This window comes from Arachis stenosperma, chromosome 6 (genome assembly GCF_014773155.1).
Source record: "Arachis stenosperma cultivar V10309 chromosome 6, arast.V10309.gnm1.PFL2, whole genome shotgun sequence".
Lineage (NCBI taxonomy): Eukaryota > Viridiplantae > Streptophyta > Magnoliopsida > Fabales > Fabaceae > Arachis > Arachis stenosperma.
In genome coordinates this window covers 95,268,415-95,288,892 of record NC_080382.1, presented here as the reverse complement: position 1 = coordinate 95,288,892, position 20,478 = coordinate 95,268,415, and the positions used below count along the sequence as shown (strand labels likewise).

The 20,478-nt window shown below is 39.9% G+C and overlaps 1 protein-coding gene across 1 annotated transcript; it reads left to right on the top strand.

Moving 5' to 3' along the window:
* Positions 1-1,443: 1,443 nt before the first annotated feature.
* On the top strand, positions 1,444-2,793 carry LOC130934304 (uncharacterized). Its single transcript, XM_057863889.1, has one exon. The coding sequence runs from the start codon at positions 1,444-1,446 to the stop codon at positions 2,791-2,793; it is 1,350 nt and encodes a 449-aa protein (XP_057719872.1).
* The last annotated feature ends 17,685 nt before the right edge of the window (positions 2,794-20,478 follow it).

The window sequence follows — 20,478 nt, the reverse complement described above, 5'->3', positions numbered from 1 at the left end:
CTAACAATCAGTCTAACAAAAACTGTCTTCACTATATCTCCTGTTGTGCATTCTGTTTGTTGTATGACAGGGAGAAGAGAAGGAATCTCGACATCCTTTGATTCAGAGCCTGAGAGAACCCTTTGGAGACGAAAAAGGGAAGCAAGAGGAAAAAGAATTATTGGTGCTGAGGAAGAGGAAGAGTATTTTGAACCCAACATGGAAGAGAATTTGGAGAACAATCATGAAGAAGAAGCTCATAATCATGCCAGAGAAGGCCATGCAAACCGGGTTGGGCATGAAAGGAGGGTCTTAGGATCCTATATCAATCCTAATCCAGGAAACTGTGGAAGCAGCATTCAGAAACCCACCATTCATGCCAACAATTTTGAGCTAAAACCTCAGCTCATCACTTTGGTGCAAAATAATTGCTCATTTGGAGGAGGTGCTCAAGAAGACCCTAACCAACACTTGACCACCTTCTTGAGGATTTGTGACACAGTGAAGACAAATGGAGTCCACCCGGATGTCTATAGGTTGCTCTTGTTCCCCTTTTCACTCAGGGACTAGGCAACAAAGTGGCTTGAATCCTTCCCAAAAGAAAGCCTGACAGATTGGGAGGAGGTAGTGAACAAGTTTTTAGCAAGATTTTATCCTCCTCAAAAGATTAATAGGCTAAGAACTAAGGTGCAGACTTTCAGGCAATTAGATGGTGAGACACTTTATGAAGCATGGGAGAGATTCAAAGACTTGACAAGGAGATGCCCACCAGAGATGTTTAATGAGTGGGTTCAACTTCACATCTTCTATGAAGGTCTTTCCTATGAGTCAAAGAAGGCTGTAGATCATTCATCATGAGGTTCTTTAAACAAGAAGAAAACTGTTGAAGCCATATATATCATTGAAACAGTTGCTGAGAATGACTACTTCTATGCCTCTGAAAGAAGTAACACTAGAGGAGTAATGGAGCTGGACCACATGGATGCACTGTTAGCCAAAAACAAGATGATCACCAAGCAGCTAGCAGATCTTACCAAGAAGGTGGAAGAGAACCAAGTTGCAGCAGCCATCACCTCATCACCAACTCATGAAGGAGTAAACATAGGAGAAGAAGGTGACTGGGAGCAAGCCAACTATGTGGGAAATTCACCTAGACAAGTCCATGATCCATACTCTAAAACATACAACTCTGGATGGAGAAATCACCCCAACTTTGGATGGGAAAACCAACAAGACCAAGGACAAGATCCGAGACGTTCCAACTTCAACTCCAACAACAAGGCCACTCATCAAAACACCTCACAGAGATATTACCAACATCCATCTAACTAACCTTCTCAACCACCTAATCTCAACCCACCATCATCCACAGATGATAGGCTTTCAAAGATTGAGGCTCTACTCAAAATTCTATGCAAAGATATTCAAGATAGTAAAGATTTCCGGGAAAAAGTGCAATCTAACATGCAGAATCAAGATGCTGCCATCAAGAAACTGGAAACACAGATTGAATTCTTATTCAAGCAAACCCCTGGGCACAACAATTGCAGCAATATTAACTTAATACCAAGGGAAGAATGTCAGGCCATCACCCTCAGAAGTGGGAAGGAATTGAAGGAGACCCACAAGAAACCACTAGGGACGGAATTGGATGAAGAAAACAAGGGACATGAGGAATCTCACACCTCAATCCCCAAGTCACATCAAGAAAGAGAAGTGCCCAATCTATGCCTCTCAAAGGCCCTATACCCACAACAGTTGCAATTAAAGAAGAAGGGAGAGGACAACCAATTCTCAAGATTCTTGGAGATCTTCAAGAAATTACAAATAAACATACCCTTTGCTGAAGCAATCGAGCAAATGCCACTCTATGCCAAGTTTTTGAAGGAGTTGATGACCAAAAAGAGAAGCTGGAAGAATAATGAGACTGTGGTACTTACAGAAGAATGCAGCGCCATCATCCAACACAAATTGTCTCAAAAATTGAAGGATCCTAGGAGTTTCCAAATCCCTTGTATCATTGGAGAAATCACTGTGGAAAAGGCTTTATGTGATTTAGGAGCCAGCATAAACCTAATGTCTCTAGCGATGATGAAGAAGATGAAGATTGAAGAAGCCAAACCAATAAGAATGGCCCTCCAACTAGCAGACAGGTCATTCAAATTCCCCCATGGGGTAGTAGAAGACTTGTTGGTGAAGGTGGGAGACTTCATTTTCCCAGCAGATTTCATAGTACTAGACATGGAAGAAGGAGCTAAGACCTCCATCATCCTGGGGAGGCCATTTTTAGCCACTGCCGGAGCCATTATTGATGTCCAAAAAGGTGAACTGGTCCTCAGATTACACGAGGAGAAACTGACATTCAATGTGTTTAAAGCCATGAGATACCCGAATGACTCATTGGGAGAATGTATGAGGTTGGACTCAGTAGAAGCTTTGGTACAAGAAACTCTTGAAGAAGAGCTTGAAGCATCAACAGAAGAGGAGTTAGCAACAAGCGAAGAGGCCGCAGCCGCTGAAATACATGTTCAAGGAGGGCTAGAAGAGAAGGAAGAAAGAAAAGAAGCACCCAAATTGGAGCTTAAAGCACTGCCAACCACTCTCAAGTATGCATACTTGGGAGAAAATAAAAGCTATCCAGTAATCATAAATTCAGCTCTCAGCCAAGAACAAGAGGAAGAGTTGCTTCAAGTCTTACGAAGGCATAAGGATGCCATTGGATGGACACTTGCTGACTTGAAGGGAATCAGTTCAGCCATATGCATGCATAAGATACTCCTAGAAGAAGATGCCAGACCTTCCATTCAGCCCTAAAGAAGGTTAAATCCAGCAATGAAAGAAGTAGTGCAGAAAGAAGTCATGAAGTTGTGGCAGGGAGGAGTAATCTATCCAATCTCAGACAGCCAATGGGTCAGTCCAGTTCAGGTGGTTCCCAAAAAAGGGGGAATCACTGTGGTGCCCAACGAAAGGAACGAGCTAATCCCTACAAGAACCATTACAGGCTGGAGAATGTGTATTGACTACAGGAAGCTTAATGAGGCCACAAGAAAAGATCATTTCCCACTTCCCTTCATGGACCAAATGTTGGAAAGACTTGCGGGACATGCATATTATTGTTTTCTAGATGGGTATTCAGGATATAACCAAATAGTGGTTGATCCAGGAGACCAAGAGAAAACATCATTCACTTGCCCATATGGAGTGTTTGCCTATAGGCGCATGCCATTCGGGCTATGTAATGCACCCGCAACCTTCCAACGCTGCATGCTCTCCATCTTTTCAGATATGATAGAGAAGTTCATCGAAGTTTTCATGGATGACTTCTCAGTATTTGGAAATTCCTTCCCTAGTTGCCTAACCCATCTTGCCTTGGTATTGAAAAGATGTCAAGAAACCAACTTAGTCTTGAACTGGGAAAAATGTCACTTCATGGTGACAGAGGGAATAGTTCTTGGCCATAAAGTTTCTAATCAAGGCATTGAAGTAGACAGAGCTAAGGTGGAGCTAATTGAAAAGTTACCTCCACCAAGTGATGTCAAGGCAATTAGGAGCTTTTTGGGACATGTTGGCTTTTATAGAAGGTTTATTAAAGATTTTTCAAAGATAGCCAAGCCCTTAAGCAATCTCCTAATGTCTAATACACCATTTAATTTTGATGAGAAATGCATGCTAGCATTTGAAGACTTGAAAAAGAAATTGTCCTCTGCTCCTATCATTTCCCCACCTGATTGGAACTTGCCCTTTGAATTGATGTGTGATGCATCTGATTTTGTACTTGGGGCTGTGTTAGGGCAGAGGAAAGATAACTTAGTCCATGTGATATACTATGCTAGCAAAGTCCTCAATGATGCTCAAAGAAACTATACCACCACTGAAAAGGAGTTGCTAGCAATAGTTTTTGCATGTGACAAGTTCAGATCATATCTCATTGGTGCTAAAGTGATTATTTTCACAGATCACATAGCACTTAAATATTTGTTTGCCAAGCAAGAATCAAAACCAAGACTAATAAGATGGATCTTATTGTTGCAGGAATTCAATATTGAAATCAGAGACAAGAAAAGAGTGGAGAACAAGGTAGCAGATCACTTATCCAGAATCCGTCATGAGGAAGGTGGAACACATGATACAAGTGTGAACGAGCTCTTCCCTGATGGGCAATTGATGACAATTCACAAAGTACCATGGTTTGCAGACATTGCCAACTTCAAGGCAACCGGGGCTCTACCTCCAGGGATCAATAAACATCAAAAAAGAAAGCTCATAAATGATGAAAAATATTTTGTCTGGGATGAGCCATATCTCTTCAAGAAGTGTTCAGATGGAATCCTTAGAATATGTGTCTCGGAAGAAGAAGGACGAGAGGTCCTATGGAATTGCCACGGCTCATGCTATGGAGGCCATTTTGGAGGGGATAGAACTGCAGCAAAGGTGTTACAAAGCGGATTCTTTTGGCCCACCCTTTTTAAGGATGCTAAAGAACTAGTAAAGAGCTGTAATGAATGCCAAAGATCTGGAAACTTACCCAAAAGAAATGAGATGCCACAAAATTTCATCTTGGAACTGGAACTGTTTGATGTATGGGGAATCGATTTCTTAGGACCATTCCCAACCTCATATTCAAACAAGTACATCTTGGTAGCAGTGGATTACGTTTCCAAGTGGGTAGAGGCTATTGCCACTCCAACGAATGATAACAAGATGGTCATGAACTTCCTCAGAAAGAATATCTTTAGCTGTTTTGGGGTCCCCCGAGCACTTATCAGTGATGGAGGGAGTCATTTTTGTAACAGACCACTAGAAGCTCTCCTCCTACGATATGGGGTAAAACATAAGGTTGCCACACCTTACCATCCCCAAACAAGTGGGCAAACTGAGATATCCAACCGAGAGCTAAAAAGAATTTTGGAAAATATTGTGGGTGCATCAAGAAAGGATTGGGCGAAGAAGCTAGATGTTGCTCTTTGGGCATACCGAACAGCATTCAAAACACCAACTGGAATGTCCCCATATCAACTGGTGTATGGGAAAGCTTGTCATTTACTGCTGGAGCTGGAACACAAAGCTCTCTGGGCTCTCAAGATACTAAATTTTGACAGCATTACTGTTGGTGCAAAGAGGATCTTGCAGCTGCAAGAGATGGAGGAATTTAGATCACAAGCCTATGAGAATGCCAAGATTTATAAAGAAAAAGCAAAGAGAAGACATGACCTGCATATTGCACCCAGGAGTTTCGAAAGGGGGCAACAAGTACTCCTCTACAATTCCAAATTGAGACTGTTCCCAGGAAAACTCAAATCAAGGTGGTCCGGACCTTTTCTTGTCACAAAAGTCTCGCCATATGGACACATAGAAATCATGGATGAAAGTTCAGAGAGGACTTTCACTGTGAACGGACAAAGGCTGAAGCATTATATGGGCAACATGGGGGAAAACCCCAGAGTAAAGTATCATCTCAAATAATGGAGGAATCGTCGAGCTAGCGACGCTAAAAGAGCGCTCTGTTGGGAGGCAACCCAACCTGAGGTAGTTTCCTTTTCATCTTCACTTCAATAAAGATCACAAGTTGTTTCCCCTGTATTGCGAGGAGCTAAGTTTGGTGTTCCTCACCAAAACAATCCAAGAGTGAAAGTGTAATTCTAAGTTTGGTGTCCCACCAAAGATATTAGTTAGAATCACACTACACCCCAAAAACACATTGCTAGCTCCAACCAATCAAGGGAATCACTTAGCTGTAGTTTAGTTTCCAGTTAAGAATTGTTTGTTAACAACATGATATAAGGTTCTCTGCATGTATGCAAACTTTTGTACTGGGCAAGGAACTAAGTTTGGTGTTCACACACCAAATTCAGTTCAGAAGTCACAAGCATACATGCAAGCTAACTATTTCTCAAGTGCTTTCGAGAACAAGCAACTTCCAATAACTTTGCAGGAACCTTATGAGGAAATGGTGCACTGATGAGCGGATAATTTGTACGCTTCTTGGCATTGTTTTTAGTATGTTTTTGGTAGTTTTAGTTGAGTTTTTATTATATTTTTATTAGTTTTTAGTTAAAATTCACTTTTCTGGACTTTACTATGAGTTTGTGTGTTTTTCTGTGATTTCAGGTATTTTCTGGCTGAAATTGAGGGATCTGAGCAAAAATCTGATTCAGAGACTAAAAAGGACTGCAGATGCTGTTGGATTCTGACCTCCCTGCACTCGAAGTGGATTTTCTGGAGCTACAAAAGCCCAATTGGCGCGCTCTCAACGGCGTTGGAAAGTAGACATCCTGGGCTTTCCAGCAATATATGATAGTCCATACTTTGCCCAAGATTTGATGGCCCAAACCGGCGTTCAAAGTCACCCTCAGAATTCCCAGCGTTAAACGCCCAAACTGGCACAAGAATGGGAGTTAAACGCCCAAACTGGCACCAAAACGGGAGTTAAACGCCAAGAAGAGTCTCTACACGAAAAATGCTTCATTGCTCAGCCCAAGCACACACCAAGTGGGCCCGGAAGTGGATTTTTATGTCATTTACTCACCTTTGTACACCTTAGGCTACTAGTTCTCTATATATAGGACCTTTTACTATTGTATTTTTCATCTTTGGACATCTAGTTCTTAGATCAGATCTTGGTTCTTCTGGTTCCCTCTCTGGGGCCGAAACCAATGATCACTTTTGTTCTTATGTATTTTCAACGGTGGAGTTTCTACACACCATAGATTAAGGTGTGGAGCTCTGCTGTACCTCGAGTATTAATGCAATTACTATTGTTCTTCCATTCAATTCCACTTGTTCTTTATCCAAGATATCACTTGTTCTTCAACATGATGAAGGTGATGATTGACGCCCATCACCATTCTCACCCATGAACAAGGTGACTGACAACCATTCTTGTTCTACAAGCATCTGAGGCTCAGTGAATATCTCTTGGATTCTTCGGAGTCTTCGTGGTATAGGCAGGACCTGATGGCAGCATTCAAGAGAATCCGGAAGGTCTAACCTTGTCTGTGGTATTCTGAGTAGGATTCAATGACTGAATGACTGTGACGTGCTTCAAACCTGTAACCTACTGGGCGTTCGTGACAGACGCAAAAGAGTTATTCTATTCCGGTAGGGGAGGGAACCAAACCGGTGATTGGCAGCACTGTGACAGAGTGTGTGCATTAGCTTTCACTGCGCGGATGGGAGGTAGCTGCTGACAACAGTGAAACCCTACACGAGCTTGGCATGGAAAGGAGTAAGAAGGATTGGATGAAGACAGTAGGAAAGCAGAGAGACGGAAGGGAAGGCATCTTCATGCGCTTATCTGAAGTTCCTACCAATGAATTACATAAGTATCACTATCTTTATCTTTTATGTTATTTTCGTTCATCACCATATATATCTGAGTTTGCCTGACTAAGATTTACAAGATGACCATAGCTTGCTTCAATACTAACAATCTCCGTGGGATCGACCCTTACTCACGTAAGGTATTACTTGGACGACCCAGTGCACTTGCTGGTTAGTTGTGTGAAGTTGTATTGATCACAATTTCGCGCACCAAGTTTTTGGCGCCGTTGCCGGGGATTGTTCTTGTGTATGGACAACTGACGGTTCATCTTGTTGCTTAGATTAGGCATTATTTTTCTTCAGAGTTCTTAAGAATGAATTCTAGTGTTTCAAAGTGATGTTCTTATCATCACCAAAGCTGATTGATCATCATCAATTTAGCTCTTGAATGCAATGTCCTGCTGAAGCTTAGCCGGCCATGTCTAATCCCTTTAGACTAAAGCTTTAGACTAACATTGCATGATTCCTGGAATTCTCATTAAGAATTTTGATACCTTTATTTTTTCTTTTCACTTAATTTTCGAAAAAACCCAAAAAAAAAAAAATTACAAAATCATAAAATCCAAAAATATTTTTTGTTTAAGTCTAGTGTCTCATTTTAAGTTTGGTGTCAATTGCATGTTTCTGTTCTTCTTGCATTTTTCGAATTTATGCATGTGTCTTAATTAATCTTCAAGTTGTTCTTGATGATTTCCTTGTTTTGATCTTTGAATTTTATTGACTTGAGTGTTTTGTTGTTTCTCATGTGCATTCTCATTTTGTTAGTGTCAGAAGTATACAAACTGCTAAGTTTGGTGTCTTGCATGCATTGTTATTTGATTTTAGTTGCATTTTTATTATAAAAAAATCCAAAAATATTTTTAATCTGTGTCTTTTCAAGTCAATAATACAGAGAATTGAATATTCAGAACATACTGCAGAGGAATCACACAGAAAAAGCTGGGCATTCAAAAATGCCCAGTGAAGAAGACAGACTGGCGTTTAAACGCCAGCCAGGGTGCCTGGTTGGGCGTTTAACGCCCAAAAGGGTAGTAATTTGGGCGTTAAACGCCAGAATGTGCACATTCTGGGCGTTTAACGCCAGGATGGCAAAGGGGGAAGATTTTGTTTTCAAAATCAATTTTTTTCAAGTTTTCAAAGTTTTTCAAAATCAAATCTTTTTCAAATCATATCTTTTCAATCAAATGTTTTCAAAATCAATTTCTTTCCTTTTTCAAAGATACTTACTAACAATTAATGATTTGATTGAACATTTTTTGCCTTTTCTGTTGAGGAAGGTTTTATGTTTGAATCATATCTTTTCTTGTTAGGCAAGTCATTAAATTTTAAAATCATATCTTTTCAAATTGTTTTCAAATCACATCTTTTAAAATTGTTTTCAAATCATATTTTCTCAATCACATTTTTTAAACCAATCATATCTTCTTAACCACATCTTTTTCAAAATAGTTTTCAATCAAATCTTTTTAATTTCTAATTTCAAAATCTTTTTCAAAAATCACTTTACTTCTTTCCCACTTTTGTTTTCGAAAATCAATTAGTGTTTTTCAAAATGTTTTCAAAATCTTTTACTTAATTTTCGAAAATTACTTCCCTTCTTCTCACATCCTTCTACTTTTGGACTAACACTATCTCTTAATGCAAAATTCGAACTCCATCTTCTTTGATAAGTTCGAATTTTCTACTTCTGTCTTCTACTTTTCTTTTCCTCTGACACTTCAAGGAATCTCTATACTGTGACATAGAGGATTCCACATTTTCTTGTTCTCTTCTCTTTCTTATGAGCAGGAGCAAAGACAAAGGCATTCTTGTTGAAGCTGACCCTGAACCTGAGAGGACCATGAAGAGAAAGCTAAGAGAAGCCAAGGCACAACTCTCTTTAGAGGACCTGACCGAATTCTTCAAGGAAGAAGAACACATGGCAGCCGAAAACAACAACAAAGCCAACAATGCAAGGAAGGTGCTGGGTGACTTTACTGCACCTACTCCTGATTTCTATGGGAGAAGCATCTCTATCCCTGCCATTGGAGCAAACAACTTTGAGCTTAAGCCTCAATTAGTTTCTCTAATGCAACAGAATTGCAAGTTCCATGGACTTCCAATGGAAGATCCTCATCAGTTTTTAGCTGAGTTCTTGCAAATCTGTGACACAGTCAAGACTAATGGGGTTGACTCTGAGGTCTATAGACTGATGCTATTCCCTTTTGCTATAAGAGACAGAGCTAGAATATGGTTGGACTCTCAACCTAAAGAAAGCCTGGACTCTTGGGAAAAGCTAGTCAATGCCTTCTTGGCAAAGTTCTTTCCACCACAAAGATGGAGTAAGCTTAGAGTGGGAGTCCAAACCTTCAGACAGAAGGATGGAGAATCCCTCTATGAAGCTTGGGAAAGATACAAACAATTAATCAGAAGATGTCCTTCAGACATGCTTTCTGAATGGAGCATCATAGGTATTTTCTATGATGGTCTCTCTGAACTATCCAAGATGTCTTTGGATAGCTCTGCTGGAGGATCTCTTCATCTGAAGAAGACGCCTACAGAGGCTCAAGAGCTGATTGAAATGGTTGCAAATAACCAATTCATGTACACTTCTGAAAGGAATCTTGTGAACAATGGGACTAGTCAGAAGAAAGGAGTTCTTGAGATTGACACTCTGAATGCCATACTGGCTCAGAACAAGATATTGACTCAACAAGTCAATTTGATTTCTCAAAGTCTGTCTGGAATACAAAATGCACCTGGCAGTACTAAGGAAGCTTCATCTGAGGAAGAAGCTTATGATCCTGAGAATCCTTCAACGGAAGAGGTGAATTACCTAGGAGAACCCTATGGAAACACCTATGATTCTTCATGGAGAAATCACCCAAATTTCTCATGGAAGAATCAAGAGAGACCTCAACAAGGTTTCAACAACAATAATGGTGGAAGAAACAGGTTTAGCAATGGCAAGCCTTTTCCATCATCTTCTCAGCAACAGACAGAGAATCCTAAGCAGAACCCCTCTGACTTAGCGACAATGGTCTCTGATCTAATAAAGACCACTCAAAGTTTCATGACTGAAACAAGGTCCTCCATTAGGAATATGGAAGGACAAGTGGGTCAGCTGAGTAAGGAAGTTACTGAACTCCCTCCTAGTACTCTCCCAAGTAATACAGAAGAAAATCCAAAAGGAGAGTGCAAGGCCATCAACATGGCCGAATTCTGGGAGGAAGAAGAGGCAGTGAACGCCACTGAGGAAGACCTCACTGGACGTCCACTGGCCTCCAATGAGTTCCCCAATGAGGAACCATGGGAATCTGAGGCTCAAAATGAGACCATAGAGATTCCATTGGACTTGTAGAGAATGTTTTGGTTAAGATTGAAGACCACTACATCCCTACTGATTTCATAGTCCTAGAGACTGGGAAATGCATGGATGAATCTATCATCCTTGGCAGACCCTTCCTAGCCACAGCAAAGGCTGTGATTGATGTTGATGGAGGTGAACTGATCATTCAAGTGAATGAAGAATTCTATGTGTTTAAGGCTCAAGGATATCCCTCTGTCACCATGGAGAAGAAGCATGAAGAGCTTCTCTCAAATCAGAGACAAACAGAGCCCCCACAGTCAAACTCTAAGTTTGGTGTTGGGAGGCCACAACCAAACTCTAAGTTTGGTGTTGAACCCCCACATTCAAACTCTAAGTTTGGTGTTGTGAGGTTCCAACATTGCTCTGATTATCTGTGAGGCTTCATGAGAGCCATCTGTCAAGCTACTGACATTAAAGAAGCGCTTGTTGGGAGGCAACCCAATGTTTTATAGTTAACTATTTTCTTTTGTTATTTTATCTTTTTTGTAGGTTGATGATCATAAGAAGTCACAAAAACAATGAAAAAAGCAAAAACAGAATGAAAAACAGGAAGAAAAACAGCACACCCTGGAGGAAGATGCTGCTGGCGTTCAAACGCCAGTAAGCCTAGCAGTTGGGCGTTTAACGCCCAGTCTGGCACCATTCTGGGCGTTTAACGCCAGAAAGGGGCACCAGACTGGCGTTAAACGCCAGAAAAGGGCTAGAACCTGGCGTTAAACGCCAGGAATGGGCATCAGCCCGGCGTTTAACGCCAGAAATGGCTCAAAACGTGGATTTTGATGCCATTTGGTGCAGGGATGACTTTTCCTTGACACCTAAGGATCTGTGGACCCCACAGGATCCCCACCAACCCCACCACCCTTTCTTCTTCTTCACCCATTCACCAATCACCTCAATACCTCTTCACCACTCACATCCATCTCCTCCATTTCTTCTTCTTCTACTCTCTTCTTCCTTCTTTTGCTCGAGGACGAGCAAACCTTTTAAGTTTGGTGTGGTAAAAGCAGTGCTTTTTGTTTTTCCATAACCATTTATGGCATCCAAAACCGGTTCAACTGAGAAGGCATGACCTCAAGCCCATCACCAAGAGAAAGATGGAGCAAACAAGAGACCCCTCTCATCAAGAGATCCCTGAGATACCTCAAGGGATGCACTTTCCTCCACAAGACTATTGGGAGCAACTGAACACCTCCCTAGGAGAATTAAGTTCCAACATGGGACAATTAAGGGTGGAGCACCAAGAACACTCCATCATCCTCCATGAAATTAGAGAAGATCAAAGAATCATGAGAGAGGAGCAACAAAGACAAGGAAGAGACATTGAGGAGCTCAAGCACTCCATAGGATCTTCAAGAAGAAGAAAGAGCCGCCATCACTAAGGTGGACCCGTTCCTTAATCTCCTTGTTCTTTATTCTTCTGTTTTTCGAATTTTAGTGCTTTATGTTTATCCATGTTTGTGTCTTATGATCATTAGTGTCTTAGTGTCTATGCCTTAAAGCTATGAATATGAATCCATCACCTTTCTTAAATGAAAACTGTTTTTAATCAAAAGAACAAGAAGTACAGGATTTCAAATTCATCTTTAAAACTAGCTTAATTAGTTTGATGTGGTGGCAATATTTTTGTTTTCTGAATGTATGCTTAAACAGTGCATATGTCTTTTGAATTTGTGGTTCATGAATGTTAAAATTGTTGGCTCTTGAAAGAATGATGAAAAAGGAGACATGTTACTGAGGATCTGAAAAATCATAAAAATGATTCTTGAAGCAAGAAAAAGCAGTGAATACAAAAAAAAGAAAAAAAAGAAAAAAAAAAGAAAGAGCAAAACGAAAAAAAAAAGGGGAAAAAGATAAAAAGAAAGAAAGAAATAAAGTTGTGATCCAAGGCAATAAGAGTGTGCTTAAGAACCCTGGACACCTCTAATTGGGGACTTTAGCAAAGCTGAGTCACAATCTGAAAAGGTTCACCCAATTATGTGTCTGTGGCATGTATGTATCCGGTGGTAATACTGGAAGACAGAGTGCTTTGGGCCACGGCCAAGACTCAATAAGTAGCTGTGTTCATGAATCATCATACTTAACTAAGAGAATCAATAACACTATCTGGATTCTGAGTTCCTAAAGAAGCCAATCATTCTGAATTTCAAAGGATAAAGTGAGATGCCAAAACTGTTCGGAGGCAAAAAGCTACTAGTCCCGCTCATCTAATTTGGAGCTTAGTTTCATTGATAATTTGGAGTCTATAGTATATTCTCTTCTTTTTATCTTATTTGATTTTTAGTTGCTTGGGGACAAGCAACAATTTAAGTTTGGTGTTGTGATGAGCGGATAATTTGTACGCTTCTTGGCATTGTTTTTAGTATGTTTTTGGTAGTTTTAGTTGAGTTTTTATTATATTTTTATTAGTTTTTAGTTAAAATTCACTTTTCTGGACTTTACTATGAGTTTGTGTGTTTTTCTGTGATTTCAGGTATTTTCTGGCTGAAATTGAGGGATCTGAGCAAAAATCTGATTCAGAGACTAAAAAGGACTGCAGATGCTGTTGGATTCTGACCTCCCTGCACTCGAAGTGGATTTTCTGGAGCTACAGAAGCCCAATTGGCGCGCTCTCAACGGCGTTGGAAAGTAGACATCCTGGGCTTTCCAGCAATATATGATAGTCCATACTTTGCCCAAGATTTGATGGCCCAAACCGGCGTTCAAAGTCACCCTCAGAATTCCCAGCGTTAAATGCCCAAACTGGCACAAGAATGGGAGTTAAACGCCCAAACTGGCACCAAAACGGGAGTTAAACGCCAAGAAGAGTCTCTACACGAAAAATGCTTCATTGCTCAGCCCAAGCACACACCAAGTGGGCCCGGAAGTGGATTTTTATGTCATTTACTCACCTTTGTACACCTTAGGCTACTAGTTCTCTATATATAGGACCTTTTACTATTGTATTTTTCATCTTTGGACATCTAGTTCTTAGATCAGATCTTGGTTCTTCTGGTTCCCTCTCTGGGGCCGAAACCAATGATCACTTTTGTTCTTATGTATTTTCAACGGTGGAGTTTCTACACACCATAGATTAAGGTGTGGAGCTCTGCTGTACCTCGAGTATTAATGCAATTACTATTGTTCTTCCATTCAATTCCACTTGTTCTTTATCCAAGATATCACTTGTTCTTCAACATGATGAAGGTGATGATTGACGCCCATCACCATTCTCACCCATGAACAAGGTGACTGACAACCATTCTTGTTCTACAAGCATCTGAGGCTCAGTGAATATCTCTTGGATTCTTCGGAGTCTTCGTGGTATAGGCAGGACCTGATGGCAGCATTCAAGAGAATCCGGAAGGTCTAACCTTGTCTGTGGTATTCTGAGTAGGATTCAATGACTGAATGACTGTGACGTGCTTCAAACCTGTAACCTACTGGGCGTTCGTGACAGACGCAAAAGAGTTATTCTATTCCGGTAGGGGAGGGAACCAAACCGGTGATTGGCAGCACTGTGACAGAGTGTGTGCATTAGCTTTCACTGCGCGGATGGGAGGTAGCTGCTGACAACAGTGAAACCCTACACGAGCTTGCCATGGAAAGGAGTAAGAAGGATTGGATGAAGACAGTAGGAAAGCAGAGAGACGGAAGGGAAGGCATCTTCATGCGCTTATCTGAAGTTTCTACCAATGAATTACATAAGTATCACTATCTTTATCTTTTATGTTATTTTCGTTCATCACCATATATATCTGAGTTTGCCTGACTAAGATTTACAAGATGACCATAGCTTGCTTCAATACTAACAATCTCCGTGGGATCGACCCTTACTCACGTAAGGTATTACTTGGACGACCCAGTGTACTTGCTGGTTAGTTGTGTGAAGTTGTATTGATCACAATTTCGCGCACCATGCACCTTCATCCAAGGAGGTAAAGTAGTAAAGACTATGGATGAGGACAAAGAGGAGGATAACTAGAAACCATCACTCAAAGGTTGTATTGTTACTTAATTCCATATGCTGAGAATGTTAAAGTTGGAAGTCCAAATGCACCTTTGATTAATAGTTGCTCGTTAGTTGGAACCTTCTCAATTCTGTCTTCAATTCTCCTTGTTTAAGTCTATGTTATTGAGCCTAAATGTCTTGAATGTTCACTTGCACCTTTCTTACTTGTATGCTTGTCTCTTTAAGTTAATCAAAAAAGAAAATGTTATGGAAAGAACAAGAATTGAGTCATTTTGTGAAGTGCATTCTAAGTGTTTGTGGTAGGAGGACTAGTAAGCTAAGTTGGTTCACCAAGAAAGGAAAGAAAGCAACTATCCATCCTAAGTCATAAGTTTGAGACACATTCCTTGAGGCTAGCTAAATAATAAGATCCCAACAAGAAAAGAAAAAGAGTAAAACAAGTGAAAATAAGAAAGAGAACACAAAAAGGAACAATGCTAGGCACCAAGGGTTTTGAAACTGAGGCATGTGTCTGTGGTGTTTATGTACAAGGGATATACTTGGATGAATAAGCTCTTAGGGGTGCCTTATCACTTGGTAACTTGGATTAACTAATCTGGGATTATCAGCTGAAAGTCCACTATCAAGAGTAACCCTTGTTACAGAGCACTTAGTAACCCAAAGAGGTACTGGACACCAAGGTCTCAAGAAAGAAAGAATAACAAACCATGTGCCTGAGGTGTGTATGTATGAGGGAAAGAGACTTGAGGGAGTAAGTCCTTAGGGGTGTCTTAACACCTAGCACCTTACCTTAAAACCAACTGGTTTGGGAGTGTTGGCTGAAAGTTTATCATAAAAAGTCGCCCTCTTACAAAGCACCTAGCAAGAAGGATCAATAAGAAAGAAACCTCAAGGGATGCAATCAAGAGAATGACTAGGGATTTGATAAAGGCTTGAAACCTAAAAGGAAAGAACCTAAGTTGCTATGCATGAAACTCCATGAACCATGAATGCTATTCCCATCTTTTCTTCTTGTTCTTTTATTTCATTTTTCTTATGCTTCAGTACTTGCTTAGGGACAAGCAAGCTTTAAGTTTGGTGTTGTGATGCCAGGGTATCTAGGCCAGTTTCACTGACCTTTTCTTTACTGTTTTAGGGTAGTTTCATGCATTTTCCTAGTAAACAAGGCAAGTTTTGTGTGAAAATACACTTACACCTTCATTCAAGCAACTATTGTGAATTTTGCATGATTTCATGAGATTTCTGCCAGAATTACATGATATTTTAATGATGCATAATCTCATGATTTTGGCTAGAGCTTTGATGCACTTTAATTGCTTGATTTCAGGACAAATGAAGCATGGAAGAATCACGTTACCACTCATGTTAACTTAGTTAACGTGACTATTAACGTGAGATGGCAATTGGCTTGCAACGTTAATGAGAAAAGTGATCACCAATAATGCCTGCGAAGCCATTCATAGCCTACGTTAAGAGCCACATTAACTAAGTTAACGTGGTACTTAACGTAGAAGAAAAAGGGGACTCCACGTTAATGAGAAACGTGAACTCCAATAACGTTTCTCCTCAACATTAGTGGTAAAAGTGAACACCACTAACGTTGGGAAACTAGGCAATGCCCCACGTTAAGAGTCACGTTAACTAAGTTAACGTGAACTCTAACGTGGATGAGGATCAACAAGGCCAACGTTAGTGACACTCACTTTTGTCACTAATGTTGGATCAATTGCATTGCCTACGTTAACTCTCACGTTAAGATTGTTAACGTGAAAGTAAACGTGGAGTGGGGTTCAAAGAGCCAACGTTAGTGACATTCACTTTTGTCACTAACGTTGGAAGAAGGCTTCATTACTACGTTAAGAGCCACGTTAACTTAGTTAACGTGGGTTCTAACGTAGGGGCTTAAGGCAATTAGAGCGTTAGTGACAAAGGTGAGTGTCACTAACGCTCTCGAAGGTGATAGGTGCCCACGTTAAGAGCTACGTTAGCTAAGCTAACGTGAGACCTAACGTAAGGGACAAAAGGCAAGCAACGTTAATGGGAAAAGTGATTCCCATTAACGTTTGCGAAAAGGGGCACAAGCCAACGTTAATGGGAAAAGTGAGTCCCATTAACGTTGGCCAAGAATTGAGAAGGAACGTTAGAAGTCACGTTAAGACTTCTAACGTTGAGAATAACGTGGGCATATAAGGGTGGAACGTTAGTAGAAAAGTTGAATGCCACTAACGTTCTCGCACCCAAAAATGTATTCCATGATTAATCTCACTAAGTGCCTGAGCCTAAATTCACATTTCTCTGCAAGATGGGCCCACTACAGATGAGAATTGCTTCAACTCAAGGTCCAAAGCCCACATCCAAGACTTAAAGAACTCACTAGAAGATCATGAAGAGTAGTATATATAGGAGTAGTTTTGAACTAGCTAAAAACTTTTTACTTTTTGCACTTTGGAGAACTACTCTCTGCATATTTACTTTTCTGTACTTCTAGCATGGATTCTTCTTTTCTGCCATTTTTTATTCCTAGAGCTATGAACAACTAAACCCCTTTCATTGGGTTAGGGAGCTCTGCTGTAATTTGATGGATCAATATTAGTTTTCATTCTTCTTCTTCTATCTTTTCTCTTGATTTTACTAGAAAGCTTTCAATCTTAATTCAATTGGTTAGTTATCTTGGAAAAGAAACTCTCTATAATTGGATCTCTTCGGAACCTTGGAAGAGAAATGAAGAGATCATGCTAGAATTACTTTCTCATGCTGGACCAATTTGGGTTGGGATGGATATGTGACTATAATCCCTTCAATACTTGAATTGGGAAATGTATGTGGTATAATCAGTGACCATACTTCATCTCTTCTCATGAGCAATTGACCAAGGAATTGGCTATTGATCAAGATTTGAGAGATTGGATTACCAAGGAATTGGGATTCAATCACTTAAGATTGCCAAGGAGATCAATGAATGCATTGATTGAGGAAGAGATGAGAATGAACTTGATCCGGAGAATTGCAACATCTCCTAAACCCAATGATCTCCCCATTTCTGATCTTACCCATTCTCTTTAATTTCTGCTATTTACTTTTATGAGCATTACCCCAATTTCCCATTTAAGATTCTGCACTTTAATTTCTGCTATTTACTTTCTAGTCATTTAAATTTCTGCATCTAAATCTAAATTCTGTTTAGTTCAACTAGCATATTCTTCTAACTAAAGTTGCTTGACCAATCAATCCTTGTGGGATTCGACCTCACTCTATAGTGAGTTTTACTTGACGATAATTCGGTATACTTGCCGAAGGGAGATTTGTTGAGAGACAAGTTTCCATGCATCAAGTTTATGGCGCCGTTACCGGGGATTGATTTTGAATCAACAATGATTAAGCTAGAAGATCACTAGATTGAGCATTTTTTTTCTTTTTGTTATTCTTTTCTATATTCAGTAATTTACCTTAGTTTGCTTTTAATTTCTTCCTCACCCCCTATTCCCTCTCTATTTTCTGTTCTCTTTTCTTAGTTTATCATAATTCAGCTCACTAACCCACTAACTATTTAATAAATTGCATCACTCACACTAACAATCAGTCTAACAAAAACTGTCTTCACTATATCTCCTGTTGTGCATTCTGTTTGTTGTATGACAGGGAGAAGAGAAGGAATCTCAACATCTTTTGATTCAGAGCCTGAGAGAACCCTTTGGAGACGAAAAAGGGAAGCAAGAGGAAAAAGAATTGTTGGTGCTGAGGAAGAGGAAGAGTATTTTGAACCCAACATGGAAGAGAATTTGGAGAACAATCATGAAGAAGAAGCTCATAATCATGCCAGAGAATTTAAAGATCAGAGTAAGGAAATCATCAAGAACAACTTGAAGATTAATGAAGAACATAATGCATGTAATTTTTGAAAATTAGAAGAATAAAGACATGCAATTGACACCAAACTTAAAATTAGACACTAGACTCAAACAAGAAACATAAAATTATTTTTTTGGTTTTAAGATTTTATAATTTTTTTTGGATTTTTTTTCGAAAATTATATGGAAAAGCTTTAATAAGAATTCCAGGAATCATGCAATGTTAGTCTAAAGCTTTAGTCTAAAGAAATTAGACATGGCTACCCAAGCTTCAGCAGGACATTGCATTCAAGAGCTAAATTGATGAGAATCAATCAGCTTTGGTGATGATGAGAACATCACCTTGAAACTCTAGAATTCATTCTTAAAAATTCTGAAGAAAAATATCTAATCTAAGCAACAAGATGAACCGTCAGTTGTCCAAACTCAAAAATTCCCCGGCAACGGTGCCAAAAACTTGGTGCACAAAATTGTGATCATCAATGGCGCCATCAACATGGTATGCTCAATTGAAATCTCAACTCTTTATCACAACTTCGCACAACTAACCAGCAAGTGCACTGGGTCGTCCAAGTAATAAACCTTACGCGAGTAAGGGTCGATCCCACGGAGATTGTTGGTATGAAGCAAGCTATGGTCATCTTGTAAATCTCAGTCAGGCGGATTCAAATGGTTATGGAGGATTGATAATTAAAAGATGAATAAAACATAAAATAAAGATAGTGATACTTATGTAATTCATTGGTGAGAATTTCAGATAAGCGTATGGAGATGCTTTGTCCCTTCCGTCTATCTGCTTTCCTACTGTCTTCATCCAATCCTTCTTACTCCTTTCCATGGCAAGATGTATGTTGGGCATCACCGTTGTCAATGGCTACAGTCCCGTCCTCTCAGTGAAAATGTTCAACGCGCTCTGTCACAGCACGGTTATTCATCTGTCGGTTCTCGATCATGTTGGAATAGAATCCATTGATTCTTTTGCGTCTGTCACTAACGCCCTACAATCGCGAGTTTGAAGCTCGTCACAGTCATTCAATCCTTGAATCCTACTTAGAATACCTCGGACAAGGTTTAGACTTTCTGGATTCTCAAGAATGCCACCATCAATTCTAGTTTATACCAAGAAGATTCTGGTTAAGGAATCCAAGAGATAAACATTCAAGCCTTGTTTTCTTGTAGAACGGAAGTGGTTGTCAGGCACGCGTTCATAAGTGAGAATAATGATGAGCGTCACATAATCATCACATTCATCATGTTCTTGGGTACGAATGAATATCTTAGAACAAGAATAAGCCGAATTGAATAGAAGAACAATAGTAATTGCATTAATACTCGAGGTACAGCAGAGCTCCACACCTTAATCTATGGTGTGTAGAAACTCCACCGTTGAAAATAAATAAGAACAAGGTCAAGGTATGGCCGAATGGCCAGCCTCCCAAAGAGGGTTCAATCATAAAAACATGATCAAAAGATTTCTAATACAATAGCAAAAGGTCCTATTTATAGAGAACTAGTAGCTTAGGGTTTACAAAGATGAGTAAATTACATAAAAATCCACTTCCGGGCCCACTTGGTGTGTGCTTGGGCTGAGCATTGAAACTTTCATGTGTAGAGACTTTTCTTGGAGTTAAACGCCAGCTTTTGTGCCAGTTTGGGCGTTTGACTCCCATTCTTGTGCCAGTTCCGACGTTTAACGCCAAAATTCTTAAGCTGACTAGGAATGCCTGTTTAGGCCATCAAATCTCGAGCAAAGTAGGGGACTATTATTCATTGCTGGAAAGCCCAGGATGTCTACTTTCCAACGCAATTGAGAGCGCGCCAATTGGGCTTCTGTAGCTCAAGAAAATCCACTTCGAGTGCAGGGAGGTCAGAATCCAACAGAATCTGCAGTCCTTTTCAGCCTCTGAATCAGATTTTTGCTCAGGTCCCTCAATTTCAGCCAGAAAAAATCTGAAATCACAGAAAAACACACAAACTCATAGTAAAGTCTAGAAAAGTAAATTTTAACTAAAAACTAATAAAAATATAATAAA